General features: G+C 39.1%; 1 protein-coding gene across 1 annotated transcript; it reads right to left on the reverse strand.

Annotated features, from left to right (window-relative positions):
- Positions 1 to 39: 39 nt before the first annotated feature.
- LOC139115317 (transmembrane protease serine 9-like) lies at positions 40 to 23,826 on the reverse strand. Its single transcript, XM_070677339.1, has 26 exons — positions 23,367 to 23,826; positions 19,896 to 20,148; positions 19,574 to 19,624; positions 18,938 to 19,065; positions 17,924 to 17,991; positions 17,415 to 17,572; positions 16,908 to 16,943; positions 16,288 to 16,398; positions 15,867 to 15,999; positions 15,299 to 15,412; positions 14,554 to 14,603; positions 13,388 to 13,574; positions 12,396 to 12,670; positions 11,587 to 11,735; positions 9,773 to 10,382; positions 9,295 to 9,414; positions 9,029 to 9,145; positions 8,188 to 8,304; positions 7,328 to 7,438; positions 6,637 to 6,769; positions 5,394 to 5,513; positions 4,860 to 4,909; positions 2,991 to 3,180; positions 2,490 to 2,761; positions 1,926 to 2,065; positions 40 to 1,472 (listed from the first exon to the last, which is right to left on the reverse strand). Exons 1-26 carry the CDS (start codon positions 23,397 to 23,399, stop codon positions 1,311 to 1,313), a joined length of 3,888 nt encoding a protein of 1,295 aa, XP_070533440.1. The 5' UTR covers positions 23,400 to 23,826; the 3' UTR covers positions 40 to 1,310.
- Between the last annotated feature and the right edge of the window lie 888 nt (positions 23,827 to 24,714).

The raw sequence follows: 24,714 nt of genomic DNA on the forward strand, positions 1-24,714 counted from the left end.
AAACGTCAGTTGAGTCGACAGGGAGCTATTTGCTCGACATTAAAACATCCATGTATAAAACAAGCCTTTTAAAAGCGTTGCGCTACCTATAAAAAATAGAAATGAATGAATAGCGAAAAGTCATTGTCAATTCACCAGTTTTCGCTTTGCGTAGTTTCGATCAGTTGTCTAAATTTGTTATTTTTGTAAAATAAAGTATGCCATATGTATTAAATAAAAATCTATATAAATAACATATGTATATGCCACGAGTATAAACAGACTGTGGGTGCTACAGACGATTATATACATTCAAAAGCCTCTACAAGTTAATATTGGTACACCATAAAACGGATGCTTAGCTTCCGTAAAGAGAGATATCTACCCGTTTGTTTGGAGTATTTGAGTTTGTTTTGAGTGTTTGGCTTGATGACGCTATTGTTGCAACGTCAGAGTAAGCTACGTACGTTTTGTCATGATTGTCGCAATGCGTGACGCGGAAACAATGCATGTATTTGCCGCCGAGGGCGTTTGTCCGGGTAAATATTGACCAATGAGGGAGACTTAAAAAGACACAGTCGCTAACGTGTGTTTTCCCCATCGACGTGTGCACGTGAGTTGATGAGAAATCGGGAAGATAAATTGCACATGTGTATCCGCGCCATGTTTTAGTGGCACGTGCTTTTCACGGGACGATTACAACCTTAACTACAGCGAAGTACAAAAGCTGAATTTACAAGTCTTTCCTGATTGGAATTTCAGGGAGATCAATGCATTATTGAGAGCATAATTAATGTTGACAGATTTTTGCATTAATCACCTCCTGACAGCAAGTGTTCGTGATGGTACACAGCTGGTACCCAACAAAAGACGAGAAAATATGCACATGCTCCGTTATCGCTCAAAGCTATCTATTCTAATATTTTTGTTGCTTTTCGAATAACGTACTGCTGCTGAAAAGAGAATATTCACCGCAAAGCGGTGGCTATCGGGGTCTTAACCGTTAAGCAGCCATTTCTTTAAAAATCATATTGCTTTCCAGAGGTTTGGTAAGCTTACATATAAGGAACCTGGTATGGGAGGGTTAAGCCTTCAGGCGAATTTCACATTGACTGTTGGTTTGGTTCAATCTTCTAAAGGCACCTGCATCATTTATTGTAAAAGGGTGGATTTTAAATACGGCATGGTGTACGACCCTTCTGAATATTAAAATACTGCTATGAAGTATAAAGAGAGTTCTGTGCAGCATAATTTAACTGGAAGACATAACTCGATGCTGTATCGTTCACTTCTGGCAAGACTGGCACACTTCGACTTTGCTGTAGAATCCGTCACGGCTGATAGTATTGGTAAATGAAGTCAAGATACTCGGTGACACGGCTGTAAACGCCGGGACTGTTCGGTCGAGCACAGCCTACTCCGAAGCTTACCACACCAGCAAGATACCACCGACCCGGTTCTTTTTCGCAAACAAACGGACCGCCACTGTCGCCCTGAAATCATAAGTAATTATTTTAGATGCATCGCCATATCTACATCCGAATCTAATCAGATTTTATGTACTAGAACCGTTCTGTCAATACCGATATTCAATATGGTTTCAAACATAGCTCCTGACTGTAATGCACACAATATACGTCACATCAGACTGTTCATCCCCATCAGACACAAATTTGTCGATTACAATTTAATTCAAGCCAATACATCTGCGCATGTAGAATGATGAGGATAATACAAACACTATGATGTAAGGTAAGTATTTACTCTTTAAATATACTCACATAAGTGGAAAGTTATAAACGGTTCATAAATGTGATTACATCGGACGTATACGTCCATAACATTAGCTGAGTATAGTGACCGCGATATATGGCATCAACCGACGGGTCTGGTCAGAACTTGGTATTATAAGTGACAGTCTGGAAGCAAAGTGTGTTTCGCCTAACCTGACACGAATCGACGCCCCCTACGTCGTAACCTGCACAGAGCATCCGACTGGTTACGTTGGAATTTGTCAAGCTGGCCGCACACTGATCATTAGGGACAATGGGTAGAGCTGCTTCCATCAAAAAATCTGAACCAATACCTAAAATCGTGAAATGTGGTACTCAGTGTAAGTGAAAACTACATACATGTACGCATACATACATACATACATACATACATACATACATACAGACAGACTGACAGATACTTGACAGACAGATTCAGTGTGACAGACGAAACTTCATACACGCATGTATGCCTTACCACCACAAAGCTGTATACAACACACAACTTGTTGCTGTTGTTGTTGTTGTTGTTGTTGTTGTTGTTGTTGTTGTTGTTGCTGTTGTTGTTGTTGCTCTTGTTGTTCACAAGTCAATTCTAGTCCGGAATAAAATTCAGCTATCAATGATATCGGACCTATCGACAAGCGCACTGCTCATTCCGACATGATTTTTGGCGCAGAACGAGACAGAGTACTTTAAATCAGAAATAAATGAAGGGAAATACAGATAAATATTCACCATTTTCAGACGTTGCTCCCCAACCGGTTACGTAACACTTGTCCCCGGTAGGAATCGTCATATCTCTCGGCGGTAGACATATTGGTCTGATTTCGTCCGTAAAACTGATCGGTTGTACCAATTCGACCATGGCGATATCGTAGTCGTCGGAACTTGGAACGTAATTCGGCTGCAGATGTATCGCTTTCAGCCGTCTCCGAACTCTACGATGGTCGTTCAGATCAACCACGCCGAATGTTGCTGACCATGCCCGATGGTCTGTACTTAATTCCCTGGGAAAATGATACAAACAAAACAGTCCTTGATGAAAGCAGGCAAATGCTGATATGGGATATGTAGACTGGGTTCGTCTTAACTCACGGAAATTCAGGTGCAATTGAGAGCGATGTAACCTTTAGGAAAATGGATAATAAAATTTGATAACATGAAAGTATATTACCAAACTGAAATACTGCATATAATAAATATTTGAACATCTGCTACACTGAACGCATTACTCACTGTGTCGATGGATTTTTAAAGCAATGGGCAGCCGTAAGAAGCCACCGATTAGACAGTATAGATGCTCCGCACGTGTGTCCGTTGTCACTCGTCGCCAGCGAGACCTGCCAGGGCCATTCTCCAGGTCGAGCCTGTGTGCCACCAACGATACGACTGCTGCTAGTGTCAACGGCCGGCTTTCTTCCACACTCTGAGAAATATGCAAGTATTACAAAGTTGTAACTCCGCTGTGAAAAATACACCCAGCGTGCCTAAATATGCATGGTATACCTCCATACAAAAAGCTACCAAATTCCAACACAATTAGTGGTGGTACAAAAGGAGTGAAGTTATCTTTATATCCCAACCTAACTAGAATTGTTGCTTTGGAGGCCACGCAAAAAGTACGCCTCCAAGTTTAAATCAAGTCATCGTTGATGACACAGTCCCCACTTGTTAATGGGTACTTTGATTACAGGTCCTCAGAGAGGATAGAGTCCTCTTCATTAGGTCTGTGATAAAAATACTGTGATAAAAATACTTTTGAATAAATTCGCTTGATACATGTCTGAGTTCAGGACATGAAAAAATCATAACAAAATGGCCGCACAGCAGCTATATTGAATTGTATCACAAAACAAATTAACGTGCAAATGTATGACCAATCGTATCACAAAGCAAATTAACGTGCATATGTATGACATTGGTCAATCTCCTTTTACCAACTTTGAATAAAATCGCTTGATACATGTCTGAGTTATGGTTCTGGACATGAAAAAACGCAATAAAATGGCCACACGGCGGCCATATTGGATCGTATTACAAAACAAATCAATGTGCATGTGTATGACATAGGTCAATGTCCTTGTACCAAGTTTGAATAAAATCGGTTGAGATATGCCTGAGTTATGGCTCTGTACATGAAAAAATCGTAACAAAATGGCCGCCTGGCGGCCATATTGGATCGTATCACAAAACAAATTAATGTGCATTATAGCTATGACATTGGTCAATGTCCTTGTACCAACTTTGAATAAAATCTGTTGAAACATGCCTGAGTAATGGCTCTGTACATGAAAAAATCATAATAAAATGGCCGCCTGGCGGCCATATTGGATCGTATCGCAAAACAAATTGACGTGCATATGTATGACATAGGTCAATGTCCTTGTACCAACTTTGAATAAAATCGATTGAGATACGCCTGAGTTATGGCTCTGTACATGAAAAAATCGTAACAAAATGGCCGCACGGCGGCCATATTGGATTGTATCACCAAGAAAATTGAAGTGCATATCTATGACATTGGTCAATGTCCTTGTATCAACTTTGAATAAAATCAGTTGAAACATGCCTGAGTTGTGCTCTGTACATGAAAAAATCGTAATAAAATGGCCGCCTGGCAGCCATATTGGATCGTATCACGAAACAAATCGACGTGCATCTGTATGACATATGAAGTAATCCCTGTACCAAGTTTGAATGAAATCGCTCCAGGCATCTCTGAGATATCTGCGTGAACGGACGGACGCACGGACGGACGCACACACGGACGCACGCACGCACGCACGGACATGACCAAACCTATAAGTCCCCCCGGACGGTGTCCGTGGGGACTAATTAACTGATGCACAATACACCAGTCCTATAAACAATATGATAAATCCAAGTTACCTTGAATAAGAAAGCAAATTTACTCGGTCTAATTACTTCAGTGAAGAAAAAGGATTTTAGTGATGTACTGTCTCTTTCCTGTCAAAACAATAAATCACCGTTAATGTGTTCATTATGACGAACTACATAGCCTTTTGTTTGTGTGGTCAATATTACCCACAGAGCATGCGTTACAATGTCAAAATCGGCAAAAGACAAGGAGAAAGTGTTTCCTACCGTGTTCTGCGCACCGCACGAACCCGAGACTGTTTGAGGAACACGTCGGCCTGAAATGACAATATTGTCTCACTGTCGCGATGCAAAGGAAATGTATACACACTTCATAATTGCAGTCACTCACTTGAGTTGTTTGAAAATATCATGATTATACATAAAACTGAATAAATATCTATTTTTTACCGAAGATGACAATGCAGTGACTCCATTTTAACTGGAGAGGTTCGTTTCTCATATCTTCGATTAATGTCACAGTATTGAATGAAACGAATTCATATCCGAAGGACGAGGCTACATACTATATTGATTGTAATAAAATACAAAGAGTGACAATGGAGGTATAATAACCTACAGTGTCCTTCGCGTCCATAGCTAAGACATTGAGAACGTAATGATTTACAGTAATTATAAAGTGCATTTAAACGTTTTGATATTCGACCTTTGGCACGTACAGATAACAAGTAACAGTGGCATTTACCAATCGTAAAAATCAATTATATTGAGATTTGCTTTAAAACGGAAACGACTTCTTACCTTTCTCGTACCAGAGATGTTAAAAACTCCGTGTTCTCGGGAATGTTGCGAGACAACAGCGCGAAGCTGGAGATAACTTCCCCGCTGCTAATGGGTTCTGCACCGAAATCAACCGACTTTCTGAAATGGAATTTTGACAAAGACTCTGCTTATGAATTAACTTCAAAGTTAGAAAACTCTAAATCGATGAGTAGCAATATTCTCTTGACTCTTAATGCTGTTTATACTTTGGTAGATGAGATGTGAAAACGATTTAGCAAGACATGTTCATTTTGTTTGCAATTAAGGTAATATGCACCTCAAAAGTGAAAGACTTAAACTTTTGCTCAAACTTTCCTCAGTGAAACTTTCAACCATTCTCTTACCGAAGCAAGAATAAAAATCAGGGGTCACCGTGCAAACTTTGGAACTAGAGTGAAAAAACTTGCGATTTCTCGATATTTGAAATTCAAAATGGCCGCCATCCCTGTGTTAACTCTATGGGAAAAAATAAAATTTTCGATTTTCGAAAAACTAAGACGATGAAAACTTTTCTTTCGCCAAGAGCTTCAAAATGAGCCCCCCTCCCCAAGTGGTAGGTCAGAAGAAAATTGATAAAATTTGAAGGCCCGAATATCTGTCCCCGAGGTGCGTTCGACCTTAAATTTCAAAGTAGAATGCGCCTTGGGGACGGATATTTTGGAACTATTATAATATCTGTTTTGGTCTAACACTTATTGTTGGTTATTTTATAGCGCAAGGAGTGACTAAATTTTTCATTTATTTTTGTGAAAATACAAAATTTATTTTTGCCCGCAGAGTTAACACATTGATGGCGGCCATTTTGAATTCCAAATTTAAATATCGGTAACTTTATGTTAATTTTCATTTCTCTAGTACCAAGATATAAATGGTGACCTTCGATTTTGTTTTCATTTTTGAAAGAATCATTAGAACTTATTAAATTTCGCTAAGGAAATTCTAAGTGAAAGTTAGTCTTTCGATTTCGAGGGGCATACTACAGGTTGACTTAATACTGATGTCACGTGCGGGTCTGCACATGGCACTCATGGGACAATGTGTTGATAGGTCAATTGCTAATGATATACATGTACTGACAATGAAACAAATGCACAGATTAGTCCCGGATGTATTTCAGATTAGTTTCATTGCGAGATCATAGAAATGAACTCCAAGAAATGTATGCAATTGCGATGTTAATATATATACCCTATTTGACTAAAAAGAGTATAACTCCACTTACTCATATCCGAGGTGCCTGCAAGCCATATCGGCGACGAACTGATTCAACTCATCCCCACACAATGGCAAGATACTGGTCCCAATGCGGACGTTTAATGTACCGCTATTATTGGCTGCTGTCTCAGCAAAAGTAACTGTTGACAGAGAGATAGGATTGCAGAACAAAAAATTGGTCAACATAGATGAAGTCTTTCAAATGCTGGCGTCTCAAATTGTCACTATTACATTGAGAAGGTTGATTCATATCAACATATTGGACTTCTTAAAGGCAGGCGCTCGTCGGAACTCTGCTCAAAGGTCGCCAGGGATCCCTACGACCGATGTAAACACTGTAGGGTAGGTTTGCGATTGATGAAAGTTAAAACATGTTTGTTAACAATGAATATCGTAAAATTTAAATGTTGCAGCTATGCTGACTTGATGCATCTGGATATCATGCATGAACTACATTGTTTGTAAACAAGAAAGTCGCACACGCGCAGTTCCGACGACTGCCTTTCTTTCACTTAAACAATATGTTCGATATTATTTTCAGTATGGCAAAATCTAATGAACTCCTATTCTCTGCAGCGTGCGAGAAGAAATTTTACAAAACTATACAGCACTAACCACATGAGAATTCGTCTTCTTTCTAATGAACTCCAATCCTCTGCAGCGTGCGAGAAGAAATTTTACAAAACTATAGCACTAACCACATGAGAATTCGTCTTCTTTCTCGGAACATTCCGCCCGTCCGTTGCATACGTAAGTGTTCGAAAGACATCTGCGGTCACGACACATCATTTCATCGTCGCTGCAGAGTGCTGCATGGGAGAAAGCGGTTTAATTAAGGTTTCAATCGTCAGCAAAAAGACAGAACACAATAACACGTGTTCCGCAATTTTACAGTTTATAGAGATTTTGCCCAAAATGGCTCAGATAAAATATATGTATGCGGCCTTGATCCATTTCTTCATTATAGCGTATTTAAAGTGTTACTTTCAGGGGTATACAACATAGGGTATACACAGGCTGTTACTATAAATTAAATTCCAGCATCTTTCGTTACTCATGTGAAGTAGAGGCATGAATACTGTATGAAGTATTATATATTATTACCTGAAAACATGGGTTTATGTGCCCGAGAGAAGGTGACAATCTGCTCGACGCCAGAAGGGCAAATTGTCCCCAGCCTCGAGGGCACATAAAACCATGTATTCAGGCAATAATATTTTTACGGTATTACATGCCCCTTCACAGTTAACTATATGACATTTAGTTATATGCATGGCATTCTCAAACAATTTTTACCATTAATTTTTACCATTTACGACCAGCATCAAACGGATTTTAACGAAATTCAAAATAGCAGTGCGCGCATGGATATTTTACATCTAGCGCTAGGCGTCTATTTTGAGGTCGAAAACACCGAAGGGCTATGGAAACCGGTTAATATATCGTTTACACGGCCCGCTAACTCCCCGGATGTTCCTATTTAAATCAATGCACTCATTTGCACTCACATCGAGGCATGTAATTAACAGCTGCCACGAATCTCGAAAAACACACTTACAGTCACACTCTGTTTCATCAGAGCCATCTGTACAGTCTTCGATGGTGTCGCACTTGTACTCCTTCAGTGTACACGAACCATCGCTGACACATTTCAACTCAGTATACTCATCACAAGCTGCATCAAAAAGCATACATGTATATCCTCAGCCATTATTCGGAAATGAGATTTCTCGCTTCATTCTACCTAATAAGGGGTAGAATGCGCCCCGGGGACAGATATATTCTTTTGGCCTACAACTTGTTCTGTCTTATTTTGAAGCTAATGGAGTAAATAAAGTTTTCACCGCCTTAGTTTTGTGAAAAATCGGGAATCGTGTTTTTTGCATAGGTTTAACATGGGGATGGCGGCCATTTTGAAATTCAAATATCGATAAATATAATTGGGTAATTGTTTATGTAATACCAAAACTTGCACGGATACCCCGATTTCTATTCTTGATTTTTTAAAGAGAATGGTTGAAAATTTGTTTTAGAAGAGTTTGAGCAAAAGTTCAAGTCTTTCATTTTCGTGACATGAACTGCCTTAAAATATTTAACTACTATGCATATACAGGTCTTGCAATACGATAATTCGTGATATAAAACGCCTATTTTAAGCAGTTTCCATTTAATGCATGTACCGACGTATTTATTTAGTTCAAGAATCTTGCCCGCATACCCTTATTCATCAGCATAATTATGGTAAAACAGCCTTTTGTGTCATTTAAATTCACAAAGGTAAGTAATTAGGTTCTGTCAGTAAATACGATGTTAACACTCACAGTTTGGTCTTTACATAGACATGGTAGATTGATATTGAATAATGAACGAAGCATAGTAACGGGGGGGGGGACACTTACTGCAGTTTATTTCATCCGAGCCGTCTATACAATGATTAACGCCATCACAGAGCTGGGTGTCCCGGATGCAACCGAAGTGTGAGCCCAAGTTGCAGGCGACAATTCCATCTCCGCACTCTGTTCATTTAAACACAAAGCAGGAAAACATTCGCTGTTTTAAAACAATGCTGTCTAGCAGTAATGACACTGGATTAATGTTACAGTAGTGATTGCAAAAAAATTGGCGACGAATCAAGATTTATTTTAAATCAGAAACTGTACACTACCTAGAGAACAGTCTTCTTCATCGCTGCCGTCATTACAGTCCACTTTGTTGTCACATTTCCAATATTTCAGGATGCACTGTGTTCCATCTGCACACACCTCTTCAAAAAACGTATTGCATTCTGAGTGAAAATAAAATCGAAAGACAACATAGCTTATAAAAATAGATTAATCATTTTTCCACGCTGTGATGTCATTTTTTATTCGGCATCCATCCACCACGCAAGACTATGATATTAAGCTCGTCTACGTTTTTGCTATTGCTTAGTTTAAGAGATTGAGTAAAATTCGACTAGCAAGGAAACTAAAAATGATGTACAAATTTGAAATACTTCAGATAGAATAAAGAAAATCTAGTGGTTTGAGTATAGTACACCTGATTGCTCTCCCTGTTTCTAATATGATTGCAAACCTATCTTCCCCTATTTTCCTGTCCATTGGTATCAATTGGAACTATCAAAATGAGTGCTGTGAGATTACCTGCTACAGCTTGCCTGGTTGTTTTCGGCATGGTGGTTATTGGCTGTGTCGGCAGTGGGCCACCACTGGTGAGATGTTCATTGGTTGTGGAGGTGAGAGAGTCTGTGGAAATCTGAGTTGTAAATTCTACACTTTCTGTGGTTTGGCTTAACCTTGTACTTTCCCTGTCAACACCACGAGTTGAAAGAACGCTTTTTGAAGTGAAGCCGGTCGGTGAATGCGAAGCAAAATCCTCTGTGCTCATTCCTTTTTGATGTTCGGACGCAGAAGTCGGCAGAAAGGTTTCGCCTATGGTGTGAAACTGACTACCCTCGGTTTCGCTACTTTTTAAGGTCGTGGTTTTCGAAGGCGCCTTTGAGGTCGACGGGACAGGTGGAAGGCTAGAAGTTGACGCTGATTTTGTCGTAGTCCTGGGTGGAGGAGGAGGCGATGTTTCGGACACAAGCGACGTTTCGTACAGGTACTTGTAGATAAAATCCAAAAACGACGTGACGCGGCTGTAGACGCCCGGTTTGTTCGCTCGGGCGCATCCTTCCCCAAAGCTGACCACGCCGGCGAGAAACCAATGACCAGGCTCACTTTCGAATACCAAAGGACCGCCACTGTCACCCTGAAAAAATGGTACAGGTTCATCTTATCGATTGTACAGTGTAATAGTGTATTTATCTTTCTGTCTGTGCATGATTAATATTTGCAAGCTATTTTTCAAACTAACACACAGACACGTAGACAACACAAAGACACGCACAGACACAGACATACAGACAGACAGACAGACAGACAGACAGACAGACAGACACACACACACACACACACACACATATATGTATATATATATATATATATATATATATATATATATATATATATATATATATATATATATATATATATATATTACAAGGTAATAATATCTGTTGCTTAAGTTTCATGCATCCTGCAATCTTCAGACAGATGAAGTGACTTCATCTGCCTTTAGCATCGTGCACTGTCATTTCCCACGAAAGACATCCGTGTACTATATGTGTGTGTGTGTGTATATATATATATATATATATATATATATATATATATATATATATATATATATATATATATATATATATATATATATATATATATATATTATATTGAGCATAACAATTTGGAAATTATTAATTAACCGATAAATGAGTTTAATATGATTCTGATTTCTAGCACATCACACTTTATCACTTTAACAGCTTGTTCGATAGTACCATTGTATCGGTTGGACGAAGTCATGAATGACGTAGCATGTTTTACAACCATTTTCAGTAATAGAGCGCGAAGCCACTGCAGTGAACTGCAATAAAACTGCTTACACTAATTAGTTTCAGCTGTAGCCGTGGCTACTTTGGTGTTGAACAAGGCTACTTGATACAGACAAAAAGTCTGCTTGTACAAAGGCAAAACTAGCTCTGTCTGAGGCTCGGGTTGTAAATGAGAGTTTACGATTGGCACCCTGTGTTCAAGATTAAGATACAATGTAACATTACCATGCACTGGTCCATGTACAAATCTTTTTTTATTTCAACTTCCCCAGACAAACTGTCTGCATGGGACATACAATGTTGTCGACTTTGCCAGCTGGCTACAGCTGAAACTAATTAGTGTGAGCAGTTTTATTGCAGTTCACTGCAGTGGCTTCGCGCTCTATTACTGAAAATGGTTTTATTATGTTCCGACAGCCCGGCTGCTCCGCTTTGTATCAGAGAAACATACATGCTCTTTCGTCTTGTAAAATTAATGATATCATTCTCAACGTTTGACTTGTGTGAATAATCGTAAGATACCTGACAAGAATCGACTCCCCCTGCACTATATCCCGCGCACAGCATCCTGGGAGTTATCGTTGACTCCAGGAGCATGCCTTCGCAGTCTTCGTTTGATACTACAGGTACCAAACCTTTTTGTAAGATATCTGGATCTTCATCCGGATCTCCTGTAAGACAATAAAATATGTTATTTTCTTGAACTAGAAAATCACATTTTGCTCGGGGAGTGTAAAAGTTGCAGTTTCAGAACAACTAATCGGCAGCTTGTAAAGCGTGGTGAACTTGATATATTTTCATGAGGCCATCGAGGACTTTCCCCGTAAGGCCGGTATTGAGCAGCGATGGTTTGAATCTATCTGATCGCCTCGTTCTGGAGTCAGCTAGTCCAAGCATGCACATACATGTGTTAGCTTAAAATAGATCACTTGCATAGATATGAAAAGCATGCAAGGGAAGACCGAACGAAACAGACCTTAAATAAATGGATTTGTATGAAATAGTCTTTGAGGATATGTCGCATTGAAAGAGACAGGTCAATATCCATAAAGTTCGAGTCACTGCATAGTAATTCTGATACGCGAAAACTATCCAAAAAACAATTTGAAGACCATTCTTTGGAAATTCGCTTTCCACCAGTAAAGTAATATGCACTGAAAAACAGGGTTTGAAAGATCCAAACCTTTTTCTATGTGTAATATTAGGTCGATACAGCAAAAGATATAGCATGCATTAAAGTTGTGAAAAATGTGTTGTCGGAATTTTCGAAAGAGGTCGGGCGTTTCAAAGATGACTATGCTTATGATGTCGTCTGATATTGAATAGTATACCGTCTTCCACAGTTGCTCCCCATCCCGTCACATAGCAAACAGTTCCAGGTTCCAAGACAGTTTCCTTGGTCGGCAGGCAGACGGGCCTTATCAGGTCGGTAAAGTCGATCGGCTGTGTGAGCTCCACCATGGCGATGTCGTTGTCGTCTGTCGTCGAAACGTAGTCTGGGTGGATGTGGATGGCTTTGAAGGGTCTTTCTACCCCACGATAACGAGCTGAGAGGTCAGTCAGACCTAGACTTGCCAACCACATGTGAGGTTCGGCGTTGATTTTACTGCAAGATATGAACGTCTCAACTTAGGCGTATGAAAATGATTGTGTTCCATAAACATGCCCTTTTGTTTTTATTTTTCAATCAGTGTGACTCATCAAAAAGGGAGCAAAATCTGGCAAATAATGTGTGAATTTTTAAAAGGGCTAGGGTCCGAGGGTTTTAAATAGGGTAGGTCGGGTTACCAGAAACGTACGTATTTTTTATTTGGCGTTTATGCAATATTTATGATCCTTTCCCGCTCTTTCAAATGCTGACCAATTAGTGCAACACTGTCAATGTAATGATCCTTAATGACGTTTCATAAAACAACACCTTACTTTAAATGGCAAGAAGTTTAATGAAGAAGTTGCCAACGTGCAACGTGCCGGAAGATTGTATCTGATTCAAGTTTGGATATCGTCGTTATTAAAAGCACTTCAGGGAGTCTGTAACCAGAGTTATCGAGTTGTTGGTCGGCTGTTTGCAAAGTATTCTAAGAAACAAAAGAGTTTTCGCTAACTAATTGGTTACGAGGTTCCGAAAAGCTGCACATCGCCAGAAGCAGTTTCATGTGCTCTTGAATTTTTATGTGCTTCAGTGCATTGATCAACCGTTCGACGATATTTGCGCATCCGTCTAGGAATACCAAGATGTTACAACACTCTCTATTTGGCTCTTTACTTTTAAATCACTTATTACAAGTAAATGGAGAGAACATGAGAGAAATTCAACACTTACTCATTCTCATCAAGGAAGCAATGGGCTGCAGTTACAATCCATCGATCGGACAAGAGTGCTGCACCACACGCGTGAGATTGACTCGACTCGGCGATGGACACTTGCCAAGGCCACTCACCGGGTAGTGAGTCGGAACCCCCGACAATGCGACCTCTGCTCACGTCCATGGCCGGCCTCGTTCCACAATCTGCAATAAACAGAAATCAGTTGTAGACAACCAAATTGTTATGTGTGCAAAAGACTAAGAAAATGCCGTCCACCTAACAAAATTTGTACACTTGAACGATTATGTAGGCCTAATACCATTTTTAAGGTAGAACGCACCTCGGGGACAGACATTCGGACTCTCAAACTTTTACAATTCTCTTCTGATATACCACATGTGGAGGTTCATTTTAAAGCTCTTGGTGAAAGAAAACTTTTCACTGGCTTAGTTTTTCGAAATTCGAAAATTTTTATTTTTCTCCATAGAGTTAACACAGGGATGGCGGCCATTTTGAATTTCTAATATCGGTAAATCTTGGGTAATTTGTTTCTCTAGTACCAAAATTTGCATGGTGACCCCTATTTTTATTCTTGATTTTGAAAGAGAATTAATGATTGAAAGATTCCTTGAGGAATGTTAGAACAAAAGTTTAAGTCTTTCACTTTCGTGGTGCATACTACCTTAAGATAGAATGCGCCTCTAGGAAAGTTATTTCGGTGTCTGAAGATTTGTCAATGGTGGACACTTGATAATGCTTCAAGTAAAAACATCCACAAAGAAAATACAAATAACAACGAAACGACCAAACGAACAAAGATGTCGCCACCAATATAAGATTTTTTAAAGCATTACCGGTTATTTCACTTGGATTTAATTTCGCTCTGCTCGCTGGAACATAAATCAGCTGAATTAAATGCAAGTAAAAATGTTAAATAACAATAGAATTAATTGTTTTGTTTGCAAAAACTAGCGAACTTAAACCCTTGTGAGTGAAATTAAATTCTCGTGATAATTAATGGTTTTACAGTAGCTTAACGATCTTTTACACTCTGACATTTTCCTTTCTTTTTACATCTTGCCACAGCATCAAATCACCTAGCAACGACTTTAATCTTAAATACCCCTCGGCTAAAAGCGAATTAATGAATAAGATAAATTTAAAAAAGGGCGTGTTTCTTACCGTGTTCCACACACTGTACGTAGCTCAGCATATTCGATGTACAGTTGGACCTGAAAACAGGAAGGCAGTAGTGCACTGGTTAACAATTCTGATGACTCTACCCATTGGTTGCACCGAAGTATGTTTATAACCATTCTCTAAGAAATTGCGGGAAATCTTTGTTATTTAGTGATGTCATCTCTCACAAAGTCTTTTAACATTAGGCCAAAAAAACTGTTTCTTGTCCTTGACATTTAGCGAAAGTGAGGCGACGGCGCGGTTTTCTTTCTTTTTTTCATTCCTAACAATGCTGGTTTGGCACTATTGATGCAACAGTTATTGTCTTTTATCACTGGCTGCATAATACTTCCGTTTTCTTTTTAGTATATTTGGACATGCAAATAGGGATATCAAGGATAGCTGTATACAGATGAGTATGTAACCCCCCCCCCCCCAAAAAAAAGACATGACGCGCAGGTTCTGAAATGACGCGCGCGGTGACCAAAACGATCTTTCTTTTTTTTTTTTTTTTTTGCCTTAGCGACCATGTAAAATTATATAACCTATAACCTCTATACGAGCATTGCAATTTTTCGTTTATAACACCTGCGGCAATCCTTCAAACACAATAAGGTCACTGGGCTTCAAAACATAAAACTACTTATTATATATTTTTTGAGTAATCTAGTTTTGTGACAATGTGGCTGGCCCTAACGTCGAAAGTTCACGTGAACGAAAATGTCTTAAAAATCAGATGACGATTTACCTTATTTGTACCAAGCCGGACAGCCATCTCTCAGACTCTCCTATATCCTCGTAAAGTACTGCAAAACTTGAATTCGCGCCGTCGACTGGAACCGTTTTGAAATTGATAGACTTCCTGTTGTGGGGGATGTGCAATTACATTTGTTAACGGTAATAATGTTGATGAGGTAAAAAAATGGAAACTGACATGTGGGGATGTGGGAAAATGAAATCGTCGGACTTTATTGGATAACGCTTAAATTGCGCATTACTTCAGTAGCCACGTTGCCATATATGCCATATATGCCATAACTTTGTAACATCAGAAATAATGCATTTAAATTCTTTCAGCAGTTATAATATCTATTTATGATTTCTTTCTCCATAATTGTTTGGGCGAAATATACGTGTTTTAAGTGTTTATGTACAGAAATAGCTACAAATCAAATATAACGACTGTTTTGGGGATTTCACAGAAAGTTCATAAGGCTCAATTGAATCCAATTTCCCTTTAAGCCATTCTTCTCCATCATGTTTTACGCATAGTTAAGAAAGCAACGACACACATCTGTTTACACTTTGTTACATACTTGTATCCCATTTGTTTACAAATGATATCAGAGACAAGTTCATTCAAGTTGTCTGCACACAGTGGAAACACTTCCTGGACAATCCGTACGTTGATTACTCCACCATTGCTCACGCCTCTCTCGCCAAAACTCACTGAAAGTCCAATAATACGTAAAAATTCGGTTACGTTTCTCTGACTGCATATTTCAAGGATCGATTGAAAAATGAACCTAAACGAATAATTGGATGAATAATGCTAACACCATTTTGGTTATCGAGTGATAAAATAAGTTAAAATATTTATTCTTTCACTGGCACAAATGCACCATATCACCTCAACCTCCAATCTGTGTGTGTGTCTTTGTGTGTGTCTGTCTGTGTGTCTCTCAACAGATAAAAACTGGTCAGTAAAAGCCCATTATGTATAAATGGAGGCCTTACCACAGATCAACTCGTCTTCGTTTTCAGAGCAGTCTCCCCTTCCATTACATTGATCTTCTTCAACTATACACCCTCCATTACGACAAGACACCTCTCCGTCTTCGCACTGAGCTGGGAAAATAAACCCCAATCACAGACTTCATATACAGGACTTCGACAGTGGACGCAATGGATTGTTTATCGAATAAATGTATTACTGTGCAAGGGACGGAGTTTTGAAAGCTAATTGAAAGTTGAAATCTATTTATTTAAGTTGAACGACAAGTGCAAAGGCGTACATATGTTGAGAGACCATATTTACGTTTAAACGTATTAATACACGCTGAAAATGTAATTATTTGACAATAACATGCGACTTTAATTACCAAACTATTCTTAATTATGTTCTTCGTGGGGGACTGTGTGTGCACTCATATATGCTCTTTGATATATAGCCTTTATTTGCACTTGCTCCCGCCTGATAAATTCTAGCAAAAACCAAGACGACAATAATCTGCAAATAGATTTAGGGTGTCAAATGTATATATCCGTCTGCTACATTATTCATAATTTTATTCCTAGTCGTTAGCGCCACCATCGTTTTACAACAACTTTTCATTCTCTCCGTATTTAATACTTACGTGTTTGAGGTGAAGTTGGTTGAGTTGGAGTGTACTCTGAAATGGAATAAATAGTTAAAGACAAGAATTTTCATCACCATCACCATCATGATTATGATCATCATCATCATCATCATCGTCATCATCATCGTCATCATCATCATCTTCATCACATAAAACGTCAGTACCAGTTACATAACGGTGACAGTAGACTGTGTGAAATTATCAGTATTGAACAGAGAAACAGTGCTAATAAAGGGAAGTTATAAAATAAAACACATATATGGTTTGGTAGGGCGTGCAATTATTAGCTAACAAACAGCGCTGAGAACCATAAAACAATACTTTGGCGATGACGTGACCTGAGATGCAAAAAGATATTAGTACAAAATTGGACCGGGTATTGTAATTACTTATCCTAATAATTGAAACAGGCTATCATATATCATTTTCACGCGTTCACATATTGAATGGAGAAAAAGGTATCATTGCACTTTCAGCAAAAACAAGAGTCAGCTCGCAATTCACCTTCAAGAATGAGTGACTGTACATCAATTTCAAAGTCAAACGTTCCTTCTTGTAAAGATTCTTCAATAGTTGCTCTGACGTCATTTTGGAAATCATTCATTGTCCTTTCTTCAGGTGATGCAAATGCCAGTAGAAAATCTGAGATGATGCTGCCATTTCTGAGTATTTATAAAAATAAACATGGTGCATTATTTCAGGTAAAGGCAATCGCAGGACTTAAGGAGAACAAGGTAACCCCATATTTCTGAAAATTTTTAAATAGCGTCACCACTTTTTTCCATGAATCATCGTTTCGCTACCGGTTCGACCCTGGCAAAGATAGAACACTTACAACACTACTCATGAAAAATACAAAAATTGTGATTAATGTTAGCTTAAGGTTGTCTCTCTGCCGATATATCAACAAGGAGATGACAAGATTATAATTAAACCATTGTAGCTTGACAAAAGACTCTGGCTCCTCTCGGAACCACGTTTTAACGAATTGATATTTGGGACGATCAACTTACCGAAAGGACACGACCTCACTGTACATGAAGTCTGACGAAATGTTGCTATTTCTGTAAGTATTATCTAGCTGTGGACAAAGACGGAAAAAACAAAGATAGCGTCTTATTACGTGTTGACGCGCCAATTTACCCCTTCATAGAGGCATCATGGTGATTGATCTCGGCAAACCCGTGTCTCCGACTTACGAGTAGATGCAGAAATGAACATATATGTCGTGCACGTGACAACATATCATGGATCAGAGGGCCGTAAAATGTGACACGTGGTACCATAGGGGTAAAGGGGTCCTGTTACCTCCACGGTGGTACTACCTTCGTTTTTTTGACGGCTTCATCAATGATTTCCGAAGGAAATGAACTCTAATCTACATATTGTTAGCTTAAGATGTCAAACTGTTCATACAATGTCATGTTCTTGTTATGCGTTGGTAAACTGGTAAATGGTGTAATGCTCGTTTACAAAAAACTGTACCCATGTGAGTGAACTTCTAAAACGATAATTTGTTGATGAACTACAATCATTTGTAGCATTTACAAATAATAAAGGCATATCTACACTTTGAAAGACGGCAGGCTGTGCGTTATATGAGAAGACTTTCGTCGATATTTTTTTTACATTCAACATGCCATAGTTCCACGTTACTTTCCTACACGATACATTTACATCATTGCATGTGTTTGCGATCAACCTCACAGGGCACGTGACCCAGGGTAGACCTCAGTATCCCATTACGTTTTTGCCGCCGAGAAAATGCGCAAACTCAGAAATTAACCCTTTGAGTGCTGCAATTGTTCTCACCAAAATTTTAGTGCAACATCTTTACCAATCTGTATGAAATTTTCTGTAATTTTGTATAATTTTGGACCGAATGCACATCACATTTCATTGGCTACAGTTTGTTATCAAAATTTTGACCAAAATCTGAAAAAAATTGACCGGAGTATGTTTTCTAAAGGTGTAACTTTGGCGCTCAAAAGCGTTAAAGTGCTCTAGAAGCACAGCGTCACGCTTACCGCTTCTTCAACTCTGCCCGCCAGTTCCACAAATTCGTCCGAATCGATGTCCCTGTATTCGTCGATGAACACAGCGGCGGTGCCATTGATACTGACTATCGAAAACGATCCTCGGAAATATATTTCACCTGTATTGAAAACATTCAGTTTGTTACTTCGGGTGAATGTTGTCAAGTAGAGGGTCTAAAATAAGTCGTCATCCTTGTCACGGTAGTTTCAAATTTCTTCTAGCTAGAAGGGATCGGTCTAACTGGAAGGTATCGGACGTGCTCAGTCCAGATTATACATCCACACAGTATCAGGTACGCATAAATAGTTATGTCCAAAGGGCAAGCCCTACTTGACCAACACTAAGCTGCAGTATATGACATAATCAAGCGGGTATGCTCGCATTTAAGAAAAGAGAAGGAAACTAATTTTCTACCCCAAGGAGGATGTGGTATTGTTAGAGCCTCTACAATTCAAATTTCTCCTCGGCATTTATTTTTCCTTGAAAGCGAACAGTAAAAGCTATGCTTTATACAGTCGTTCAACTCTGTTAACACAAGTAATCATTTTCTTCAAAGACACGTCACCGTTATGTGCAGATTACTACATATAAAAGTAGCTTCAGGAAAATGAAAAATTAGAACTTACTGATTGATGTTTCTGTTGGATTCTCGCGACTTCCGTCTGGAGCCCTCTTCCCTGAAGACAGTGAGAAAATGTCACCTCATTAACCAGTTGTAAAAGGGTAGAAATTACATCTATAACTGACATTTAACGCCAACTATAAAAATTTATGATGACAAGTTGGTTTAATCGTATTGTTTCAAACATAAACAATTCTCTATTATTAACCAACCTCTTCAATTTTATTGTTATCACAAGTACTTTGACAATTATGGCCTTACAACTAAAACTACACAAGACAAGCATTTGGACGGGTTAGACAAATAGCACATCTTACTATACTTACACAAATACACCAAAACCAGAGCGACAGCAACGCATGCGCACACGAAAAGAAAGATGAAGACACAACCGCAGGCACGATAGACGTCCTTCTTCGTCGTCGAATCCTTTGTATAGCCAGGGTAAGAGTAATCGGTCGTGCCGGCAGGCTGGCGATACACTACAACATCACTACTGGCTCTGTTCAACGTTGTAGTACTTGACGTATTGACGTTCCCAAGGCCGTCACTGATTACCACAGCGTTGAGATCCGCGGCCTGAAATTTTGAAGTAAATTAGCATATAAGCGCCGATAGACAACAAAACATCTGTCGGGAAACGGTGAATACCTGACTAACCAACATCTAGTCATGTTATATTTTGATGGCAATTAATTATTGAATTATAGAGCATTCAAAGGGCAGCATTCTATGACACTGAGTTTACAGGGGGAAACAGTGCGCTGTATTTATAAACATAGTATGAATGCCTTACTATACGGGTAAATTTAATGTGCTTTTTATCGATAGTAGGTGTTGAATGCACTTCATCTGGTAAACTGTTTTACAATAGAATAACAACTGACATATTTAAAATCCAAATAAACAGTAAATTTTACATGACTGTTGTGTCAAACAAGCAAAATTTTATTTTGTTTCATTTTATTTTTAGATTAGTGTTGTAGTTGCAGGCTTACTTTGCATAGTAAAGTATTGTGTTATCGAGTGCCTTGCCAGTGATAAGAAGCTGTGTTTATTCTATGGTGCATTTAGTGGATAAAGACGGTGGACGGAAGAGCGAAAATTAAGATTTTTGCCGTGAAAACAGGTCGATAAACGGTACCCTTTCAGTTTGTGTAACACATCAACTTCTATCATAATCGCAGACACACCCTAACGACTATGCCGTGTAGTTGAACAGAAGTATGTATTGTGTTTAAATTCAGCATACGTTTTATGCTTTCTCATTCCCAAGATATATAAGCACTATCGGTAAATGTGTCCACTCATGAATGGATTCTTTGCTTTCAGGCGAAAAGTGTGCTTTCATGGATCGATGAGCTGCAGGGTTCATGAAATTACTAGAAGGGGCGAGTTTTGAACTAACTTGACAATTCGTGATCAACATTGCATTACTTTAATCATCTTTAATACCCTTCAAAAGAGCTTGTTTTTGTACTCGGTCCATTCCTATGCCAGGCTCTTAGTAAGCAACATCTTTCTTGACAATAACTATACAAAACAAACAAATATGACAGTGGGCTCTTCAAGCTTTCAAGAATGGGAGGACGGGTTCCCAGCCACCCTGGTATATACTCCGTGTTGAAGTTGCCAGCGTTGGTTAAACGAACACAACAAATCGATCATCAAACCTATGAAATAGTATTTCCTGGACTAACCTGATGTAACCTTCTATTTTCATGAAAAAATATTTAGAGTTGAAAAATAAAAAAGGGTAAGTCTAGTTACCGGAACCAGTGACACATTTATCTCAGCCTCAATATTAATATGTTAAGTCAAACAAATATATTTTTGTGTTGACATTCCATTAGTAAATGGAGTTGGTCGGTCGGAACTTTTTACAATTTGTTTTTTTTTTTTAAATTGGGTGCGACCAACACAATTAGGGTCCGAGGGTTTTAAATAAGGAAAGTTTGGTTACAGAAAGAAATTGTTGATTAAAGTGAAATGCAAATATACTGTAACAATAGCCCTTTTCATCGATTAAACTACTTCAGGTTGACGCAGGAGAGATATGACTCGCAGTGGAAGACTAAAGTATGCGGGTGTTGGAAGAGTGATGCCGATATTTGAAGGAGACGTTTCCTGTAGATATTCGGGCACTGATCTCAGATGTTTGTATTAAAGGCATGTTCGTTCGATTGGGTCACGTGGCAGGCTTTAGAGCCAGGCTTAAGGTCATAGGTATTTGAAAATTTTCTGGGACACGTTTTCATTCAAAAATTTTATATTCACTTGTCGTCCTGTCGATTGTGAAGAGATATTTTGATTTGAACGGCGATATACACTGTCAAGAGCTGATCCCATGGACAAGGAGGACACACGTGACCTTCTGCTTGTCGAAAGGGTCTTTGGGCAAATGGTATGTTTTCTCAGTAAACGTGTCTAATCCGTACCTGGTTTTTGTGGAATGTTGACTCCGCGGAAAACATTCCATACAATTGTTCAAAACCATTCAAACAGCGCCGTTGAAATATTTGCCCACTTTACGTTGAACCGGCAGCAAGGGAAAAACCAACATCTCCGTTACCGATGGTTATCACTGCAGGCATATTCACGAAACCGTTGACCTTGTTCGTTCATGAATCGTCGGTCGGTTCTATTCGTTACTCGTCAGCAGTTCCGTCATAGAACTACTATTTACAATGTGAAAGTTACTGGTCTTAGTTTCGTGTAGGGGAATAAATACACGCGCCTTTCATGGCCAGCGTCACACAGGTCTATCGAACAACACAATGTTCAATATTTTCCCATGTAATTACAATTCAAACAGCATAGAATCCTTTCATGGAAGGATTTTGAGGTATTGTTCGAACTACCAGACGAATAAAGGTACAATTAGCGGGGTCTGACGGTACAATGCTATTATGCAACGATTCAGGTTTTCCCAAATAGTATATTCTTTCTTTGAGTGAGATGAGGCGTGTTCTTAGTCTATTTTTAAGTCGTGCGGTTGCAGCTGTACTGAAAATGAGCATAATTTGGAAGAGGTAAAACGCGTCGGGCGTCTCTAACTCATCCATGTAGAGAGGTTTCCCGACGTCATGACACGGTGACTCATAACAATTCATCATTTTCTCTCAACTGACAACTTTTCAGTGACGAGGTTACGTAGCTATGATCGTGCATAACTCATTATACCAACAGTATTTATTCATGCACGTTCAGATGAGGCCGAACATAGTTTCCTATGCCTTATTTCTGTATACTGTTTTCAAAACTGCTCTATCACAGTGACTATATCCGGACAAAACTGTGTCGAAACATGGAGGTAGTACCTCCATGGTCGAAACAACAAACAAGTCGCCATATATAATGACCCGCTATTTGTTACTTTCTTTGTTAAATTTCTATACGAACTGATCGTTTGCATATATATATATATCGACAATTCAGCGAGTTACAGCATTTCCCAGCGGTAAAACGCCGCGACTGTGTTTTTATATTCCGGTATGAGATCCCTTCTTTGAGAGCACGTTTGCGGTAGAGAAATATATATGAGTGGATCAAGTTTTCCGTCAACATGTTGTACAGAATGTACCACGACAAAGCCCCACCCTCAAGGCCCAACTCAGCCGGTTATGGTGCCAACACTGTTGCTTTCAGGAAATCAAGGCAGTTCACATACAATCGAGTAGAATCGATCTCGCTTAGAATCGATCCTACCGATTTTCGCCGGCCTAATCCTTTCACCGAACATGATATCACATTCCAGAAAAAAACTCTCAACCTCAATAAACTGGAATATTACCTACCTTGTGTGCGTCAGGTGTGCTCGGCTCGGTCATTTTCAGATCATGTTTTCACTCACCAAGCCAGTGATCAAAATACAGAACCGTGTCGTCGCCAATTGAAGGGGACGTGATCGTGTGCATTTGTCAGCGAGCCAACACCGACTGGCCAGCCGTGAATGGCTTTACCTCATATCTGCATAACAATAGGGAATTTAGCGTGTGGTTCAATTGGCTATACAAATGACTACGCGTAAAGAATGTTCCTGTTTAGCCGAAAGTTGAGAGGTCCTTGGAGGTCAGAGAGGTGCCTGCTTGACAACTGTTTCCATTAAAAAGGCCCCATTGTCCGCATTCAATAAAGAAAGTGTACTCATGAATATGCAATTCGAGGATCAACTTAAAAATCTCTGTTTCACATCTCCTTTTTCCAGTTTGGCTATGGATTGTGCGATATACCCGCACAGCCATGCAGTTGGCCTCTGCCCGCCTTATTACCTGAGAGCGCATTTCTCACTGAAACAAATATAAACACATTCCTCTATATTTAGGCTGTATCATGATTTTCCAAATTATCTTAGCATGGGCGATAGTCTATAGATAGACAGTTGAAAAATTTCCACTGGCTATGTAATAGACTATGTATAGACTCACAAATATTATCCGTCTTTCGTTTTCATCGGCAATGAGTTGGGACTCGGAACTCTCGACGATTATTCGGATAAGCAAGTTCTGTGTACCCATTTCATGATAAAATTTAAAACAGCTTCACTGTAACTTAAAAAGGACGATTAACCAACGGCAGGCAAATGAGGTACCATGTCAGATTTTATCATCAAACCAGATCGTATATTCAAAAGTTCATCATATTTCAAAAAATCATCATATTTTTTATTATGAATCATCAAATACTTCCAATTTTCGTAGATTAATCATGTGAAAGTGTTTCATTTGTGTATGGATGTGTGTATTGAAGTTGAATTCCATCGAAAGAGATAAATTAGTACGAACGTTGAAGGAAGTAGGTCTTTTATGTGCGCATTTATTTTACCCACAGGTCAGAGCGCACTTTTCACTCATGTGGTAAATTTGTGAAAAACAAGTTACAAGCGTAGTGAAATTGAAGTTCAACTGTTTGATCCAGACAGAATGTCTGAAAATCAGATGTTGAAAGTAAAAAGATGTTTGTGTGTGAAAACAAAGACAAGATGCTTATTACTAACATGTATTTGGCGAGTTGCATATACTTTCATTTGAAGTGCGTTGAACGTGAGAAAAACTGCCGGTATTGTTTGTCTGGTCTTTGCTGAATAAGCCTTTCACTACACACATTTTGTTCACGGGCCGGACATTTTCTACCGGCCAAGCTCAT

Source organism: Ptychodera flava, chromosome 17 (assembly GCF_041260155.1).
Source record: "Ptychodera flava strain L36383 chromosome 17, AS_Pfla_20210202, whole genome shotgun sequence".
Taxonomy (NCBI): domain Eukaryota; kingdom Metazoa; phylum Hemichordata; class Enteropneusta; family Ptychoderidae; genus Ptychodera; species Ptychodera flava.

Excerpts from the sequence above, each read along its gene's own strand:
- LOC139115317 (XM_070677339.1), bottom strand. The coding sequence starts at position 23,399 with ATGACCGAGCCGAGCACACCTGACGCACACAAG. Across the intron at positions 19,625-19,895 it reads TCTGGTTTTGGTGTATTTGT|GGAAGAGGGCTCCAGACGGA; the intron begins GTAAGTATAGTA and ends CACTGTCTTCAG. Across the intron at positions 16,000-16,287 it reads CGAAGACGAGTTGATCTGTG|TGAGTTTTGGCGAGAGAGGC; the intron begins GTAAGGCCTCCA and ends TTGGACTTTCAG.